Source organism: Mya arenaria, chromosome 2 (genome assembly GCF_026914265.1).
Source record: "Mya arenaria isolate MELC-2E11 chromosome 2, ASM2691426v1".
Taxonomy (NCBI): Eukaryota; Metazoa; Mollusca; class Bivalvia; order Myida; family Myidae; genus Mya; species Mya arenaria.
The window spans coordinates 64,586,431-64,603,401 of NC_069123.1; the positions used below are offsets into that span (position 1 = coordinate 64,586,431).

At 35.8% G+C, this 16,971-nt stretch overlaps 1 protein-coding gene across 2 annotated transcripts in view; it reads left to right on the plus strand.

Annotated features, from left to right (window-relative positions):
• Nucleotides 1–16,971, plus strand: part of LOC128222377 (BMP-2-inducible protein kinase-like) — a 30,606-nt gene that overhangs the window by 615 nt on the left and 13,020 nt on the right. The window contains exons 1-12 of one of the 2 annotated variants that reach the window (XM_052931355.1): nucleotides 132–270; nucleotides 1,928–2,046; nucleotides 4,210–4,315; nucleotides 6,236–6,375; nucleotides 6,785–6,906; nucleotides 8,634–8,715; nucleotides 8,967–9,099; nucleotides 10,924–11,027; nucleotides 12,059–12,138; nucleotides 12,539–12,690; nucleotides 12,855–12,979; nucleotides 15,335–15,535. In XM_052931355.1, coding sequence (XP_052787315.1) covers nucleotides 159–270; nucleotides 1,928–2,046; nucleotides 4,210–4,315; nucleotides 6,236–6,375; nucleotides 6,785–6,906; nucleotides 8,634–8,715; nucleotides 8,967–9,099; nucleotides 10,924–11,027; nucleotides 12,059–12,138; nucleotides 12,539–12,690; nucleotides 12,855–12,979; nucleotides 15,335–15,535 — 1,476 coding nt within the window. In that variant the 5' untranslated portion in view covers nucleotides 132–158. Of the gene's footprint in view, nucleotides 1–131; nucleotides 271–1,927; nucleotides 2,047–4,209; nucleotides 4,316–6,235; nucleotides 6,376–6,784; nucleotides 6,907–8,633; nucleotides 8,716–8,966; nucleotides 9,100–10,923; nucleotides 11,028–12,058; nucleotides 12,139–12,538; nucleotides 12,691–12,854; nucleotides 12,980–15,334; nucleotides 15,536–16,971 lie in introns of those variants that run through there. The other variant, XM_052931361.1, reaches the window with a different exon arrangement.

Below are 16,971 nucleotides of genomic sequence, written 5' to 3' on the forward strand. Positions count from 1 at the left end.
TTGTCATAACTTTTTTCATAAAAATGACTTTGTTTCGCAATTTTATGCCTACGTAGCATTACCTTCTAACAGATGTTGAGCGTCTGTCTTTGTTCTTTATATAAACCTACAATGATCTGTGATAAATTGTTACAAGAGGCAAGAAACGAGAGACAAACATGAAAAAATTGTTTTCTAAAATCGATTCTAACAGTCAGCAAAATCCTCATATAGGAAAGGTTTTTACTGTTGGGAAGTTTCAGGTGACAGTTGAAGATGTCATTGCTCAAGGTATGTCCTCTCATATTAAAATACAATAACTGCATGTCACATACTTGCAAATCAGAAAACAATATGCTAAGCGGCCAGTGGGCGGTTCCAACAAAACATTCATTCTAGTTTTAAATATTAAAAGAGACTTACTGAAGGATACGTTTATAAACATATTTGTACTGACTTGCGCAGGTCAGAGAGTATGTGACTGTGCCTAAGTAAAAGCAGTCACTTGTGTCCTTGAAATTTGTGCAAATTTCCTATTTGTGGGTGCCAATGTCAAAAGTGTTGTGGAATGGAGTATTGTAAATTCTCAGCCATTTGATTACCAGATACAGGCCCTGGTCATACAAGTACATTGGTAATGTACATGATGTGATGGTTCCACTTTGTCATTGGCTGAATGGAGTGCTTCAGTCTCCAGATCCATTTAAAACTCCTCGGTCATTTTCTGTTGAAAAAACAACCTTGAATGTATGCCTGTTCATCAGTAGAAGTAGTTTGTAAAATTGTAAATACTATCATAATTAAGTGTAGTCTTTCAACATGTATTTATATATCTAAGTTTAAATGTACAGATTTCTGACATTGTAAACCGTCCATGTACAACCAAGGTTTTTTTTGGATAGAAAATGGCCAAGGTGTTCCGAAGTTCTCCAGGTCATGTGTGTAATGAGTTTTCCTACAAATACTCTAGATTTCGAAGGTTAAATATCTACATAATTGATTTCTTTAATTTTGGTTTGATGGAATTAAGAATACTTGAACCTAAATTTTTATGAACGTGATAAGTAGTGAAGTATTCTGTTTTGTTTATCTTTTGAAGTAATACTTGTTATTGTGAGAAAATAAAGTCCCATATCATTTCTAAATTTTGAAAGTTATAACTGGAACAAAAGAAACTCTCTGTGTTGTCTGAAAGATTATATTGTGCGCTTGAAGCTTTTAGGAATATTGATGAAAATAGCCATGTGGAATCTAGTTAAAACCTATACTCGTTCACCAAGCATATTGTTGTTTGAGAACATCCAGACTTTGCAAGTTTTGATTTTAGATAAAATTAATTCATTTAGTGAGGGATATAACAAAAAGAGGAAAAATGAAAAAAAAAAATGCTTGGAGGAAAAAGCAGATACTCTGCTGTAAATACCTCCAAAAATATCAATAAGATTAAATGTGATGTTGATTTTAGAATATGTATTATTTGTGGTTTTATTTATAATTGCAATTTTTTCTTGATAAATATCCTGCTTGAATTGTCCCGGTCCCATTTCCCTATAGCTGGGACACACCCCTGTTTATAAACGTTTTATAAAATTGTCAAGAACTGAGATAATTACAATGCCATAATTCATATATTGATGTTTTCACTCAAATTTCTTCAATGTAGTTCTCTGGTTCTACAAGAATTTAGTGAGTCCTTCTCATCATTGTTACTAAACCTACACAATCATGGTAGATAGTGATCACTCCTAGCTGGGATAAATGACACTAGTGATTTCTTCTCAGGAAACAGAGCATGTGTCTGATGCCACAAGCTGTCTATTGTCTTTTTAGCTAAGTAAAATAATGCTTATAAACAACATCTAGGAACAAAACCCTCCTACTGGTTCTGACTCTTTATGATGTATCTGCATCATATTATAATGATTATTAATGATTTTCAATGTTGCAGGAGGATTTGCCGTGGTATTTCTGGTCAAGGCTGGCAATGGGAACAGATATGCACTCAAAAGAATGTTTGTCAACAATGACCATGATCTTGCAGTCTGTAAGAAAGAAATACATATATCTGTAAGTATGAATATATTACTGCAATCACTGTAGACAAAAATGTTGCTAGAAGAAGTCGTCAGGACCCAGATAAAAACTTCAGATAAGCAATATTTCGGATCAACAAAAAATAAAGTATTATTAGCCTAAGCATTTGCAAATTATTGGTGATGTAAAATATTTAGTCTTGAAGATTGCAATGTCAGTTACACGTTACCAGTATACATGTTTGTTGAATTAATGTTAAATGTTCTTATAGTTTTTAATAAAACAACATTATGATTGTGAAACAAAATGACAGCACATGTATGTATTTGTAACACAGCACAGTTTATATAAAACCTGTTTATATACATGTAGCACTAAAAACAAACTCAGTATCGTTCAGCTTATTTTTTTAAAGAATAATGTTATGTGTTGCTGCACTTTGTTGTCAGACATCTCCTGGTAAGTTTAGAATTGTGGCGCCGCATAACAACCTTCCATTTCTCATCCGATCCCGATATACTCCAGGTTTGTTACTGGGTCAATCTCTGGATTGTTTTGCAGCGGTTGAGATAGACATTTCAAATACATTTTTAAGAATGTGTAAACCAGGGATTATATATAAACTAAACCACCCAAACTTAATCGCTCATTATCTGCCATTGATTTATGTTACATACACTTGTTCAATGTCATTCTTTAACAAGCGCAAAATATACTTCATTATCACCCCAAACCGCGTGCTATCACAGAATGGTGTGAAAACTAAGAGATGACCAAGTTCGAAACAATGATTGATAAATAGGTGTGAAATACTGAATCAGAACTGTAATTTATAATCCAAAATTGAGATAATTTTGATATAGTGATTTTGGATTATGGATAAAAAAATTGATTAAAAAAAGAAGAAATCAAAGACCGAAAAATAAATAAGAAATAACGATATTTTCGGTAAATGGGGATGTGTGTAACAGTGTTTAAATTACAAAAGTAGCTGTAAATTAAAAATATAACTGTAAATACAAACATGTAGCTGTAAGTACAAACACATAGCTTTGAGTACACCCATGTAGCTGTAAGTACAAAATATAGCTTTGCGTATAAACATTTAGCTGTAAGTACAAACATACAGCTGTTAGTACAAACATGTAGCTGTAAGTACAAACATGTAGCTGTAAGTACAAACATATAGCTGTAAGTACAAACATATAGCTGTAAATACAAATATGTAGCTGTAAGTACAAACATATAGCTGTAAGTATAAACATGTAGCTGTAAGGACAAACATATAGCTGTAAGTACGTACATGTAGCTGTAAGTACAAACATGTAGCTGTTAGTACAAACATAGCTGTAAGTTCAAACATATAGCTGTTAGTACAAACATATAGCTGTTAGTACAAACATGTAGCTGGAATTACAAACATATAGCTGTTAGTACAAACATAGCTGTAAGTACAATCATATAGCTGTTAGTACAAATATATCTGTAAGTACAAACACATAGCTTTGAGTACAGAAATGTAGCTGTAAGTACACACATATTGCTTTGCATATAAACATGTAGCTGTAAGTACAAACATATAGATGTTACAAGCATAGCTATAAGTACAAACACATAGCTTATAGTACAGACATGTAGCTGTAAGTACAAACATATAGCTGTTAGTAAAAACATATAGCTGTTAGTACAAACATATAGCTGTTGATACAAACATATAGCTGTAAGTTCAAACATATAGCTGTTAGTACAAACATATTGCTGCAAGTACAAACATATAGCTGTTAGTACAAACATATTGCTACAAGTACAAACCTATAGCTTTGCATATAAACAGATGGCTGTGAGTACAAACATAAAGAAGCTTTCTGAAATTATTCAGTCACTGAATCACCAAGAGTGTTTGTCTTTTTTGTGTTTATAAAAAGAGTTCAACAATGACATTGATTGTGATGAAGTATCAGGACATCATATATTAGATTTTACGGACATTATCTCATCCATAGTAAGATTAATAACTATATTCATAGTACAGTATTAGGACTTGTAATTATATCGAACTTTTAATATTGTTATATATTTTGTTTATTTAGTATCTTTAATGGTGCTGTACATACATTTTTATTTTGAATAAAAGCTATTTCCTTCAAATATGTACAGGCTGACCAGTGTAGGAATGTTGAGTTTAATGTGTTTCAGAGAACTTTGAGTGGTCACAAGAACATCATCAAGTATGTGGAGTCGTCAGTTACTGTCACCCCCAACAAGGTGTATGAGGTGCTCATCTTGATGCAGTACTGCAGAGGTAACCACACCTGTTAAGCTTGAGAAAATTAAATTGTCATGATTACAACCGCTCCTTTAATTATTCTGACTTTACTATTAAATGGAAAAACCACACTGTGATTTTAAGAATTTGCATATGTTGCACCAAAGATGTCTCGACTCAAACATGAGCCTACTGTCTTACATGTACTAAACAAATCAAACAGGATAAATACACATGGTTAGAAACAACCTTGATAAACATGTACTATTATTACTATCATTTATAAATACCTGCTATGTAGTAATCAAAGTGTATTTGTGTTAATTACATAAATTATAATTGTTTTTGGAACAATTTTCTGTTGTATATCAGAAATGAACTTTTGTTTTTTTCCTTCACGTTTTCTTCAGGTGGTAAGGAGGTTTAGATAAAATGTACTATTTGCACTTAGTTTTCCTTGTTGCAAGCTGTGGTATTTCAAATTTGCCTATTTTAAAATGCCAAATACTGAACATACACATGCATTCAATTTTAAACCTTTGTGAACGCAAAATCGCTGTAGTATTTTAAAATGACAAATACTGTTCATACACAGTGCATTCCAGTAAACTTTGCAATTTAAAACATCTGTGAACACATCATCAAGGATGTACTCTTTTCTGGCCTGCTTTAATTTTGATTATGATAGCTAATGTATCCTTAAAGGTTCATAAGATCTGTGATTGCCATTAAGACACTTGCATAACTGTACTTAATTGATCTTACAAACATCTGTTACAAACTTAATTTCAAATGACATACAGTGTACATGTATCCCAGCATTGTAAATCTTGCTATGACTCATGCGGTAAGCCTTTCATGTTTACAAGCATATTGATGTCAGACCAGGTTTGGATCTCCTTCTCATATAACTGTTCATAAAAAAATGCAGTTCTTTATTTTGATTTAAAGATGATGAATATAAAAACAACATATGAAGGTTTGATGAAATAAACAAGGAGAACTTTCTTAGATCTTGATTACCATGAGTTATATAATAGTTTAGAATTAATAGTTAATGTAACACCAGACTGATCTAGTCTACATGTATCGTGCAGAAGCCATTGAACAGCCCTAGGGACCACATACACTACCATGTTAAGTCTTAAGTTAGTTTAAGACTCAAAAATTCAATGTCTGACTATTATGTTCATGAATAAACAACTAAGGTAATGATCATTCGTGATTAACAATTCACATTTTTGAGAGACATTATAAGTGAATACTAGCCCTGGGTTTCAGCTACCCACGAATAGTTATTTTAGGTTCTTGTAAGTCAAGAACCATATTACCTGGATTAAACCTTTTCTGTCCAGACTCCTCACTCACATTTCTACAAATTACCCCCCCCCCCCCACCATTCCCCACATGCACACACGTGTATATTCCATTTCTATTGGAAATCCCTAATTTTCAAATACAAAATATTGAGGATATAGTATGTAAATAGGTTTCCACTTGGAAAAATTCATTTAAGACAAATATATAATAGTTAAGTCAAAATTACAAAACGTCAATGGCCAAATTTATTATTTCCAATGTTTTTGCTATAATTCAAGAGAAACTAGATTATGACATTCTGCGGCCATCAATTGACATGTGAACTATAAATTATAGCATGTTTTAAGATTTCCCCTTATTTGGGTTTTTGACACACATTTCATGAAAATACATAGCAAACTAAATATAACACTAAGATTATTTTATCCGAAGATTTCACTGAAACAGGCCCCTGGTCTTTTGAATTTGCCACAGATGTAATCAATATACCATCCATTCAATTGTAAGGCCAGATGATACGTAAGCCAAGACACATAACTTGCCATTAACATGCTTATAAAATTTAATGGAAGATCAACTACTTGCTATACTAGAATTGTGGAGCATTTAAATTCATACTTGATTCATGTTGCCCAGGGAGTGTGATACAGCTGATGAATGACCGTATCGGGCAGGGCCTTGGCGAGCGCGAGGTTGTGCGCATCTTCTCAGATGTGTGTGAGGCCGTGTCCCGGCTCCACCACTGCCAGACACCCATTATACATAGGGACCTTAAGGTACGCTTGTCGTGTATAGAATCTTTTAATAAGATTTTATCTTTCTTTAATTTTACTCTTGATTGTTTAGAGTTTGCGAGTGTTTAGTGTTAACTGTTTTTTACTAGTGGATCAGAACATGTAAGAGAATTCAAAACAAAAACAAATTATTAATTTTCTTATGTTTTGTCAAATACATAAATAATTGTGTCTTTAAATAAAAACCTTGCGAAATAAGCCAAAACCACCAATATATCAAATGGACCTTTTAAAATTATAACCCACTACAGTAACTGCTATTGCTGCCTGCAACAGAATTCACACAACACATCACTTATAATGCATGAGGTTGTTGCACATCACTGATCATATTAGTGACTATCATGCACAATAATCAACACCCGTGGCATTTTGTGTTTCTGTCTGCCAGCTAGAGAATGTGCTGATATCAGACGAGGGCCACTACGTGTTGTGTGACTTCGGGAGTGCCACAGCCCGCATTCTCGACAAGGACCAGCATGACATCAAACACATAGAAGACGAAATACAAAAGTAGGAACCTATTAAAATTGTATATAATTGACCATTTTTATAAAGCTTTAAGCCTTTATGTGCATTTTATTGTTTTAATGTAAAATAGTGGTCAAATTTTGTTTACTTCAAAAAGGTAGGATTTTAGCCTGATTTTCAAAAGGACATGGTGCTAAGAATGAAAAGAGCACATTGTATTGGATAGTGATGAAGTTGTGCCCATGTTGGTCTCTATAAGAGCAGAAGACATTGTATTGGATAGTGATGAAGTTGTGCCCATGTTGGTCTCTATATTGTATTGGATAGTGATGAAGTTGTGCCCATGTTGGTCTCTATAAGAGCAGAAGACATTGTATTGGATAGTGATGAAGTTGTGCCCATGTTGGTCTCTACATTGTATTGGATAGTGATGAAGTTGTGCCCATGTTGGTCTCTATATTGTATTGGGTAGTGATGAAGTTGTGCCCATGTTGGTCTCTGTATTGTATTGGATAGTGATGAAGTTGTGCCCATGTTGGTCTCTGTATTGTATTGGGTAGTGATGAAGTTGTGCCCATGTTGGTCTCTATATTGTATTGGATAGTGATGAAGTTGTGCCCATGTTGGTCTCTATAAGAGCAGAAGACATTGTATTGGATAGTGATGAAGTTGTGCCCATGTTGGTCTCTATAAGAGCAGAAGACATTGTATTGGATAGTGATGAAGTTGTGCCCATGTTGGTCTCTATATTGTATTGGATAGTGATGAAGTTGTGCCCATGTTGGTCTCTATAAGAGCAGAAGGCATTGTATTGGATAGTGATGAAGTTGTGCCCATGTTGGTCTCTACATTGTATTGGATAGTGATGAAGTTGTGCCCATGTTGGTCTCTATATTGTATTGGATAGTGATGAAGTTGTGCCCATGTTGGTCTCTATAAGAGGAGAAGACATTGTATTGGATAGTGATGAAGTTGTGCCCATGTTGGTCTCTACATTGTATTGGATAGTGATGAAGTTGTGCCCATGTTGGTCTCTATAAGAGCAGAAGACATTGTTTTGGATAGTGATGAAGTTGTGCCCATGTAGGTCTCTATATTGTATTGGATAGTGATGAAGTTGTGCCCATGTTGGTCTCTATAAGAGGAGAAGACATTGTATTGGATAGTGATGAAGTTGTGCCCATGTTGGTCTCTATAAGAGCAGAAGACATTGTTTTGGATAGTGATGAAGTTGTGCCCATGTAGGTCTCTATATTGTATTGGATAGTGATGAAGTTGTGCCCATGTTGGTCTCTATAAGAGGAGAAGACATTGTATTGGATAGTGATGAAGTTGTGCCCATATTGGTCTCTACATTGTATTGGATAGTGGTGAAGTTGTGCCCATGTTGGTCTCTATAAGAGGAGAAGACATTGTATTGGATAGTGATGAAGTTGTGCCCATGTTGGTCTCTATAAGAGGAGAAGACATTGTATTGGATAGTGATGAAGTTGTGCCCATGTTGGTCTCTATAAGAGTAGAATAGTGCTTCCAAAAAAGGACAGGGCGCTGCATCACTTTACAACTCTTTAAACTAAAACTTTCCTTTTCTCTGTGTTTTACTTGAAACAGACCTATTCCAACAGAAATTGCTTACAGTACATAGGGATATGATAGGATATTGAAGTATTTGAAGCTTCTACAAGACATCTGTTATGAATTGTTTCTGTTCTGTCCTCGTATTAGTGGTAAAACTAGAACCTGTGGTTACAGTTGGTGTTGTGTTTCAGGTACACCACAATATCATACAGATCACCAGAGATGGTGGACCTGTACGGAGGAAAGTCTATCACCACCAAGGCTGATATATGGGTATGGAGCATGCAGCATTATTACAGTCATCTTGTCTTATCTGTCCAGCTGGCGGGTCAAAGCATTATTTAAAGGCCACAATCACCACCTCAAAAAAGAATGATTGGGAACTTTTAACTTTGGTCAATTACATTAGTCTACATGGTTATAATAAAGGTTTGTATGAACTTAAGTTGACATTTAAAACCGTTGATTCATGATCTTCATTGATCCTAAAATTATGTAATTTTTGCTCAACTTGTTGTCTGCAGGCGTTAGGATGTTTGCTGTATCGGCTGTGTTTCTTCACCCTTCCATTTGGGGAGAGTTCCCTGGCAATACAGAGTGGGAAGTTCACAATCCCAGACGACTCTCGCTTCTCCAGGAGCATACACATGCTCATTGGTACAGTAGGAGTCATGTGACCTTTCATGATCAAATTAAGCTGCCTTTATATGTACAATATGTTTCCTTTTGTCTGTATAGTACACCCAATTTCTTAAATATGTTTTTCTGTTTCATCATTTTTGGGAGTGTAATGGCAATAACATTGACCACCAAATTTTGACAAGCATGAAATTGACATTCTGCGACATGTAAAACCCAGTGGTTGTGTTTAAATTTAATGTCCTTGAAAAGTTGGTAAGAAAAATATTTTTTGACTGTTAATACTTTGCAGGGCTATACATATGGGGAGTTTTGTGTTTTTAACTCAAGGTCTTAGTTTAAGTCGCGGGAGTACCATTACAATAATTATGCCCCCCCTTTGAAGAAGAGGGGTATATTGCTTTGCACATGTCGATCGGTCGGTTGGTCAGTCGGTAGACCAAAGCTTGCCCGAGTGATAACTCAACAATTCCTGGACGTATGGTCATCAAACTTAACCTGAAGGTTGGGCCTGACCAGTAGATGACCCCTATTGATTTTAGGGCTCATTGGGTCAAAGGTCAAGGTCACAGTGACCTTTAATGGTAAAAGAATTTTAAAGCTTGTCCAAGTGATAACTCAACAATGTCTAGACGTTAAGTCATCACACTTGATATGGAAGTTGGGCCTGACCAGTAGATGACCCCTATTGCTTTTTGGGGTCATCGGGCCAAAGGTCAAGGTCACAGTGACCTTGAATCGTAAAAGGTTGTCCGAGTGATAACTTGATGATGCCTGCACCCATGGCCCTCCAACTTGACTTGGAGGTTTGGCCTGACCAGTAGATGACCCCTATTGATTTAAGGGGTCAAAGGTCAAGGTCACAGTGACCTTGAAAGGAAACTCGACAATTCTTGGAACTATGGTCATCAAACTTGACATGAAGGTTGGGCCTGACCAGTAGACATGACTTTGGGCATCATCGGGCCATGTCAAGGTCACAGTAACCTTTAATGCAAAAAAGTTAACAAATCTTCTTCCAGTGATATCACAACAATGCCTGAACCTATGATCATCAAACCTGACATGGAAGTTGGGCCTGACCAGTTGATGACCCTTATTGATTTTAGGAGTCATCGGGTCAAGTTCACAGTGACCTTGAATGCAAAAATGTTTCGAGTGATAACTCGACAATGCCTGCACCCATGGCCCTCAAACTTGACTTGGAGTTTCGTCTGACCTGTAGATGAAGCCTTATGATTTAAGGGGTCAAAGGTCAAGGTCACAGTGACCTTGAACGAAAAAAGCTTGTCTGTGTGATAACTTGTCAATACCTGCACCCATGGCCCTTAAACTTGACATTTAGGTTTTTGGTGACTGGCATGGATATTTAGGTCATAGAGTCAAAGGTCATGGTCATAACACACTCAATACACTTAGAATGGTCAGATTCTTAAAACTGCCTCAACGGCATCTCATGTCAGTGTTAAATCAGCTGTCATTTCGGTCCATGCATAATTCATTCAATTGTCCATATAATCCTGACAACATGGCTCCGGGGGGGGGGGCATTATGTTTGACAAACATCTCTTGTTTTATTACTATTATAAATTGTACAGTTATTTAAATTTAATTTTGTAAAACAAATGAAAATAATGATTCTTTGTCATTGAATAAAAGAACTTTTTTTATTCTGAGTATAGACTGAAACTTGAGCTCTGGAATATCCATCCATACAGTATTGTTTGTAAAAAACAAACTTTCAAAACTAGAAGTTTTCTTTCAACTTAATCCAAATCTTATTTGGAGCCCCCATTACAGTGTTTAAACATACAGGTAACAGTTGTTACCATTCTCCTGCAGGTTACATGTTGACAGAGGACCCAGAGAAGAGGCCAGACATTTTCCAGGTCTCTCATCTCGCCTTCCAGCTGGCACGTAAAAACTGTCCTGTACCAAACATGAATGTAAGTTACCTATGTTATTTTTAAGATGTCATCTGCGGAAAAAATATCCTGTGTAAGTATTCACATTATTGACATGCAAGAAATTTAATCAAATGCTGGAAAGACAAAACAATCTAATACTAATCTTTTTAAATTGCTTCTGACACAAAAGGTCTTGCATAAAATGAGATGTTATTTATTCCTCCGCAGCATTTTTTGTTGTTATTAAAATCACCTTCATTATGTGGAGCAGATTAATTATTGATTTTAACATCTATTATTGGTAATAGACCAATTCAGGAAATGGAACTGTAAAATGAACTGCATTAGATTTTCTTCCACATATGTCTTTCCTCCATTGTTATGCCCCCCTTCGAAGATGAGGGGTATATTGCTTTGCACAGGCATATCGGTCGGTCCGTCGGTAGACCAAAGCTTGGCCTGACCAGTAGCTGACCCCTATTGTTTTTGGGGCTCATCGGGTCAAAGATCAAGGTCACAGTGACCTTGAATGGTAAAAAGTTGTCCATGTGATAACTCAACAATGCCTGCACCCATGGCCCTCAAACTTGACTTTCAGGTTGGGCCTGACCAGTAGATGACCCCTATTGTTTTTGGGGGTCATCGGGCCAAAGGTCAAGGTCACAGTGACCTTCAATGGTAAAAGGTTGTCTGTGTGATAACTTGTCAATGCCTGCACCCATGGCCCTCAAACTTAACATTTAGATTTTTGGTGACCAGCTGATGACTCCTATGGATTTTGAGGTCATAGAGTCAAAGGTCATGGTTATAACACACTCTATCCTCAAACTTTGAATGGTCATAATCTTAAAACTGCCTCAACGGCATCCAATGTCAGTGACAAATCAGCTGTCATTTCGGTCCATGCATATTTCATTCAATTGTCCATATAATCCTGACAACATGGCGCTCAGTGGGGGCATAATGTTTGACAAACATCTCTTGTTTTTCAATAGTGTGGCTCTTTAATAAGCTTGTTTTCTGGTCCTTTTTGCTGTATCTATAAAATTCTGTTTGTAACCCCAAACCAGGGAGCTCCAATCCCAGACATGAGGTCACTGCCAGTTCCTCTGACAGAGAGCGAGGCCAGGGAGGTTAAAAACCCAGTCAGGTATGCATTTATACCGTAAATTGTTAGTCTGTACAAATATTAACTATAGTTCGGCCATAAATTAGTTTACTTTTGTTTCCAATCAATAACGGAGTACTCAAACTAGGAAGCATGTTAGCCATACCTGTAGCTATAGGGATAAATTGGTCAATGTCTTAAATGTAAGGTGTCTTTAAAAGTAACCTTTATCTAATTTTCATAATTCTACTCTAAAGTATGTGCCCTTGATTCATAAAATAAACTATAGAAGTAGCTCAAAAAGGCTTAATTCTTATTTTATTAACATATTTCATTATGTATATGGGCAATACTTTTTCCCAGTTCAATTTTCTAAACAACTAAAAGTATTCAACGATAATGTAAATTTTGAAGTATTGTGTGGCATATTTGGCACATTCAGGTCAGCATCTGTGAGCACATCAGAGGGCACCTCTACAATTATTGCCCCTCGCCAGAGACCCAAGGGGCAGAACTCTGCAAGTACAAGTGCAGGGATCGCTCCCCCTGTCCAGACCTCTATAGCCCCACGGAGGAGGCCACAAGCTGGATCAGGTATCTATACCTTTTCTATGTGTGCTTTTCAAATTTAGCAAGTGTGATAACCAAACAAACATTTCACCCAGGGAGGGCTCGCAGGCTTGGACTAATATTTTTATTTACTGTCCGTATAGAAAAAGACTTATCTTGTTCATTGTAAACTTGTTTTTGATCAACAGAACCAACCTCACAACAACAATCTATGCAGCCACAGCAACAAATACAACAACAGAAACAACAACCGGCTTCTCAACAACAACATCAGTTTATGCAACAACAACAACAGTCAACGGCCTCCATAAAGGTATTTCCTAATAAATTAGCATGTGCTTTAAACAGTTGAACAACGCTATTCTGAATACCGCTTATCCAAAACTATCGCTTTTTTAATCCCTCGCCATGGAGTGGGGAGGGGATTATAGGAATGCACTTTGTCCGTCCATTTGTCCGTACGTCTGGCTGTAACATTTCATGTCCGCGCTATAACTTACTTCTGCATTGATGGATCACCATATTACTTGGTACAAATGTTTTCCTCATTGAGACGATGTGCAGTGACCTTGACCCGGGTCAATATCTCAAAGGTCAAGGTCACACGAGACATTTAAAGGTCAGAGTATGAATGTTCATGTCAGCGCTATATCTTACTGAAGCATTAATGTATTACCATATTACTTGGTACAAATGTTGTCCTCTTTGGGACGATATGCAGTTACCTTGACCCGGGTCAATACCTAAAAGGTCAAGGTCACACGAGACATTTAAAGGTCAGAGTATGAATGTTTGTGTTCGCGCTATATCTTACTTATGCATTGATGGATTACCATATTACTAGGTACAAATGTTGTTCTTATTGAGACAATGTGCAGTGACTTCGACCCGGGTCTATACCTCAATGGTCAAGGTCACATATGACATTTAAAGGTCATAGTACACATGCTTGTGTCCGGGCTTTTTACATTTAGCACTGTAGGTATGTCAATTCTTACTGGATTTTTTGACCTTATACATTTCATGTACTTTTAGCAACAATAACTGAATTGATCCAAAAACTCGAACCAATTGCAATTTGTGATATTAATCCATCATTAAGTTTTGGGTCCATATTACGACAAAGCTAAAATGAGGATAAGATATAAATGTTAATTGAAAGTCTTAAACAAGTTGCACAGATTGATAATTAGCGCTCTCTACCAAGCATTATTATTATGTGCAACAAGCTTAATATTTAAAAAAACAATGGACACAAATGTGATAATATATTTATAACATGTGTTTTCTCTTCAAAAGCAGTAAAAGAATGTTATGAAGTCACCACCATATATATCTATCACTCTATTGAAAATACTTAAGGCTTGCTCATCGATGTTATAAATCAAGGACTCATTTTCCTTCCTATTTTTAGCCAAAATAACCTTGACATTGATCTTACCTACACTACACATAATATGAAAAACTTAAACAAACATCATTTTATAATATGTTCAATTATCCAAGAATATTTAGGTTACCTATGTTGATGTTCTATTCGCTACTTCAAAAGAAGTTGCATAGGAATTTATAGATGAACTACTTCTGAGTACATTTTTTCTAGTTATATATGTGTAAAAATTAGGGATGCAAACGAATGGCAAAAGTGATATTCGAATATTCGGTAATTCTTTCGATCGAATATTCGAACACCAAAATGAACCTTTAAGAATTGTAGTAAACTATTATTATTCACTAACGTAATAGTGGGGGCCCTGTTACCCTTCCTGGTCGTATTCGGTACACGCGACGGACCATTATTGTTCCACAAATTAGCCTCTGAATTTCCCCATTTTCAAAATATATCCCAAGAAAAAGCGATCTATCTTTGAAAAAAAAAAAAACCTGTGCGTTCATTTTTGTAAACAATGCAATATAAGATCAGGGAATTGCGTTTGTCCCGGTTAAATGACGATATGTGCCAACGTGGGACTTGCAGCCTCGTTCTGGGATTGATATTTACGAAATATATTTATAGAAAACGACACCATGACTTAACGTCGCTTTTGCCTTAGGTATTGTACAACAATACAGGACATATATCCTTAAACGTTAAACCATACAGTTAATTTTTGTACACAAGAGCGTTATATTGAAAACATGGAAACAGTTTAAAGCACATGTCCTTCATATCATCAAGGCGATTTGAGCAATATCGCCAAGCTTGATAAGCAATGAAGACAAAACATTGGTATAAAGGCCGATCTCTTAAACTCTTAATTGGCATGGTCATTTAAATGTACCCAAAATAATTGGAATGTGTTTTATGTCACTTGTCTAACAGCCAGTAAATGCAAAATTACGGGGACTGTTTATAGTTCCCGGCGATATATCCGATATGACGATAGTGTCATCAAGTTCACACCTATGGCATTAGGGGTCCATCGTTGTAAAAACAAGACAGACGAAGATGACAGTTGTAGGCAAAAAGTTTATTAATTTATTAATTCAACAAAAACATCGAATATTCGAATACCTATTTTGACATAAGAATACCAAACGTTCGATCGAATATTCGAATATTGGAATATTCGTTTGCATCCCTAGTAAAAATATAAAGAATTCTAAAAACAAAGCACAATTTTTTTTCTATCAATCTCTCAACTTGCTTCTTTTCTCCTTATACCAGCTGGCCCCTGGTGCTGGGTACCAGGCACAGGCAGGTGGAGGGGCCCAAGCGGGTGTGTATTACCAAGCCCCTGCAGGCGTCACCCCCCAGCAGTACCACTTCTACCTGCAACAGCAGCAGCAGATGCTACAGCAGCAGTATCGGCACCTCACACCACAACAACAGACTCAGCTACAGCAACAGATGGTGTATCAGCAGCAGGTGATACTTGCTAACATGTTTCGATTAGAGGGCTAGAGTTTTGTCCCCCACTTACAAATAAATTGTTAATTAAAACACAGCATTACCCCAAAATTAGCACATCTATTGTGGTTGACAGGTTGTCATGCATTTGTTTGTTTACACTCTAGAGACCACAATTTTGGACCAATGCTTCTGAAAGTTGATCAGAATGATTATCTTCTTGAAATCTCAGAAGATTTGAAACAAGATTACTATGTCATTTCTAAGAAAAACCTTGTTTACAGAGCAGAGGCTTCTTTTTTATCAGATCTTTCTCTCATCGTTACCTTGACTAGGGATGGAAATGAATGGCAAAAATGAAATACGAATTTTCGGTAATTCCTTCGATCTAATATTCACTTATTAAAATGAATCTTTTAGAAGTTGTAGTAAACTGTAATGAGCTCTAATAATAGCTGGGGCCTTTTAACCCTTTATTGTAGTATCGGTAATTGTGACAGACCCTGATTTAAGCCTCTGAAATTCCTAATTTTCAGAAAAAAAATCCAACTAAAAAGCAAAACAATTTGAACAAACAAAAACGTAATTAAAGTATATGAATTCCACTGCGTTAATATTTGTAAACAATGCTCAATTAGATAGGCGAATATTGTAAATTCCTGGTTCAATGACGTTATGCAAATATTTCAAAGCACGAGCGTTGTATAGAAACAGTTTATAGCTCATAACATGCATATATCATTCATTTCATCACTGCAATTTGAGCAATATTGGGCAGCTTAATTGACAACACATTGGTGTGAAGGTAGATTATTTAAAGTCTTAATTGGCATAGTCATTTAATTGTACTAAAAATAACTGAAATTTATTGGATGTCACTTTGTCTAATAACCTATATTGTAAAATTACGGGGCTTGTTTATAGTCCCAGAAAGTATGTCCCCAATTGATATATGACTTGTGTATATCATATTGATTTCAAGTTCACACCTCTGGCATTAGAAGCCAATCATGGTAAAAACAAGACAAACAAACTTTATACACAACTACAGTTGTAGGCAAAAGGCATTTTTTTTCCAATAAACCTCCCAAGCGTCCATGACAGGTACGCTTAGTCACACACATTTTGAACATGACCAGGGTTTCTTTTGTACTGAAAATGGGGCTAAATCCAGCCCCATTCACATTCCCAAAAAGAAACTCTTAAGGAGTCAACAAGTACAAAAAAGGTTTAAATGCAGTCTTTATCTCTTTAAATTCTTCAAATCCAGCATCTTTAAGTGACTTTTATCTGTTGTTTTTTTGTTTAAAATGTTACATGATACTTTCACAATTTTAGGCTTTGTTTTACTATTTTCACAATTTTAAGGACACAAAAACTTTGAGAAAACACTGATGAGCATAACTGTTTTACATTGTCTTAGGAAAATATACTGTATGTCATGTGAAAATGCA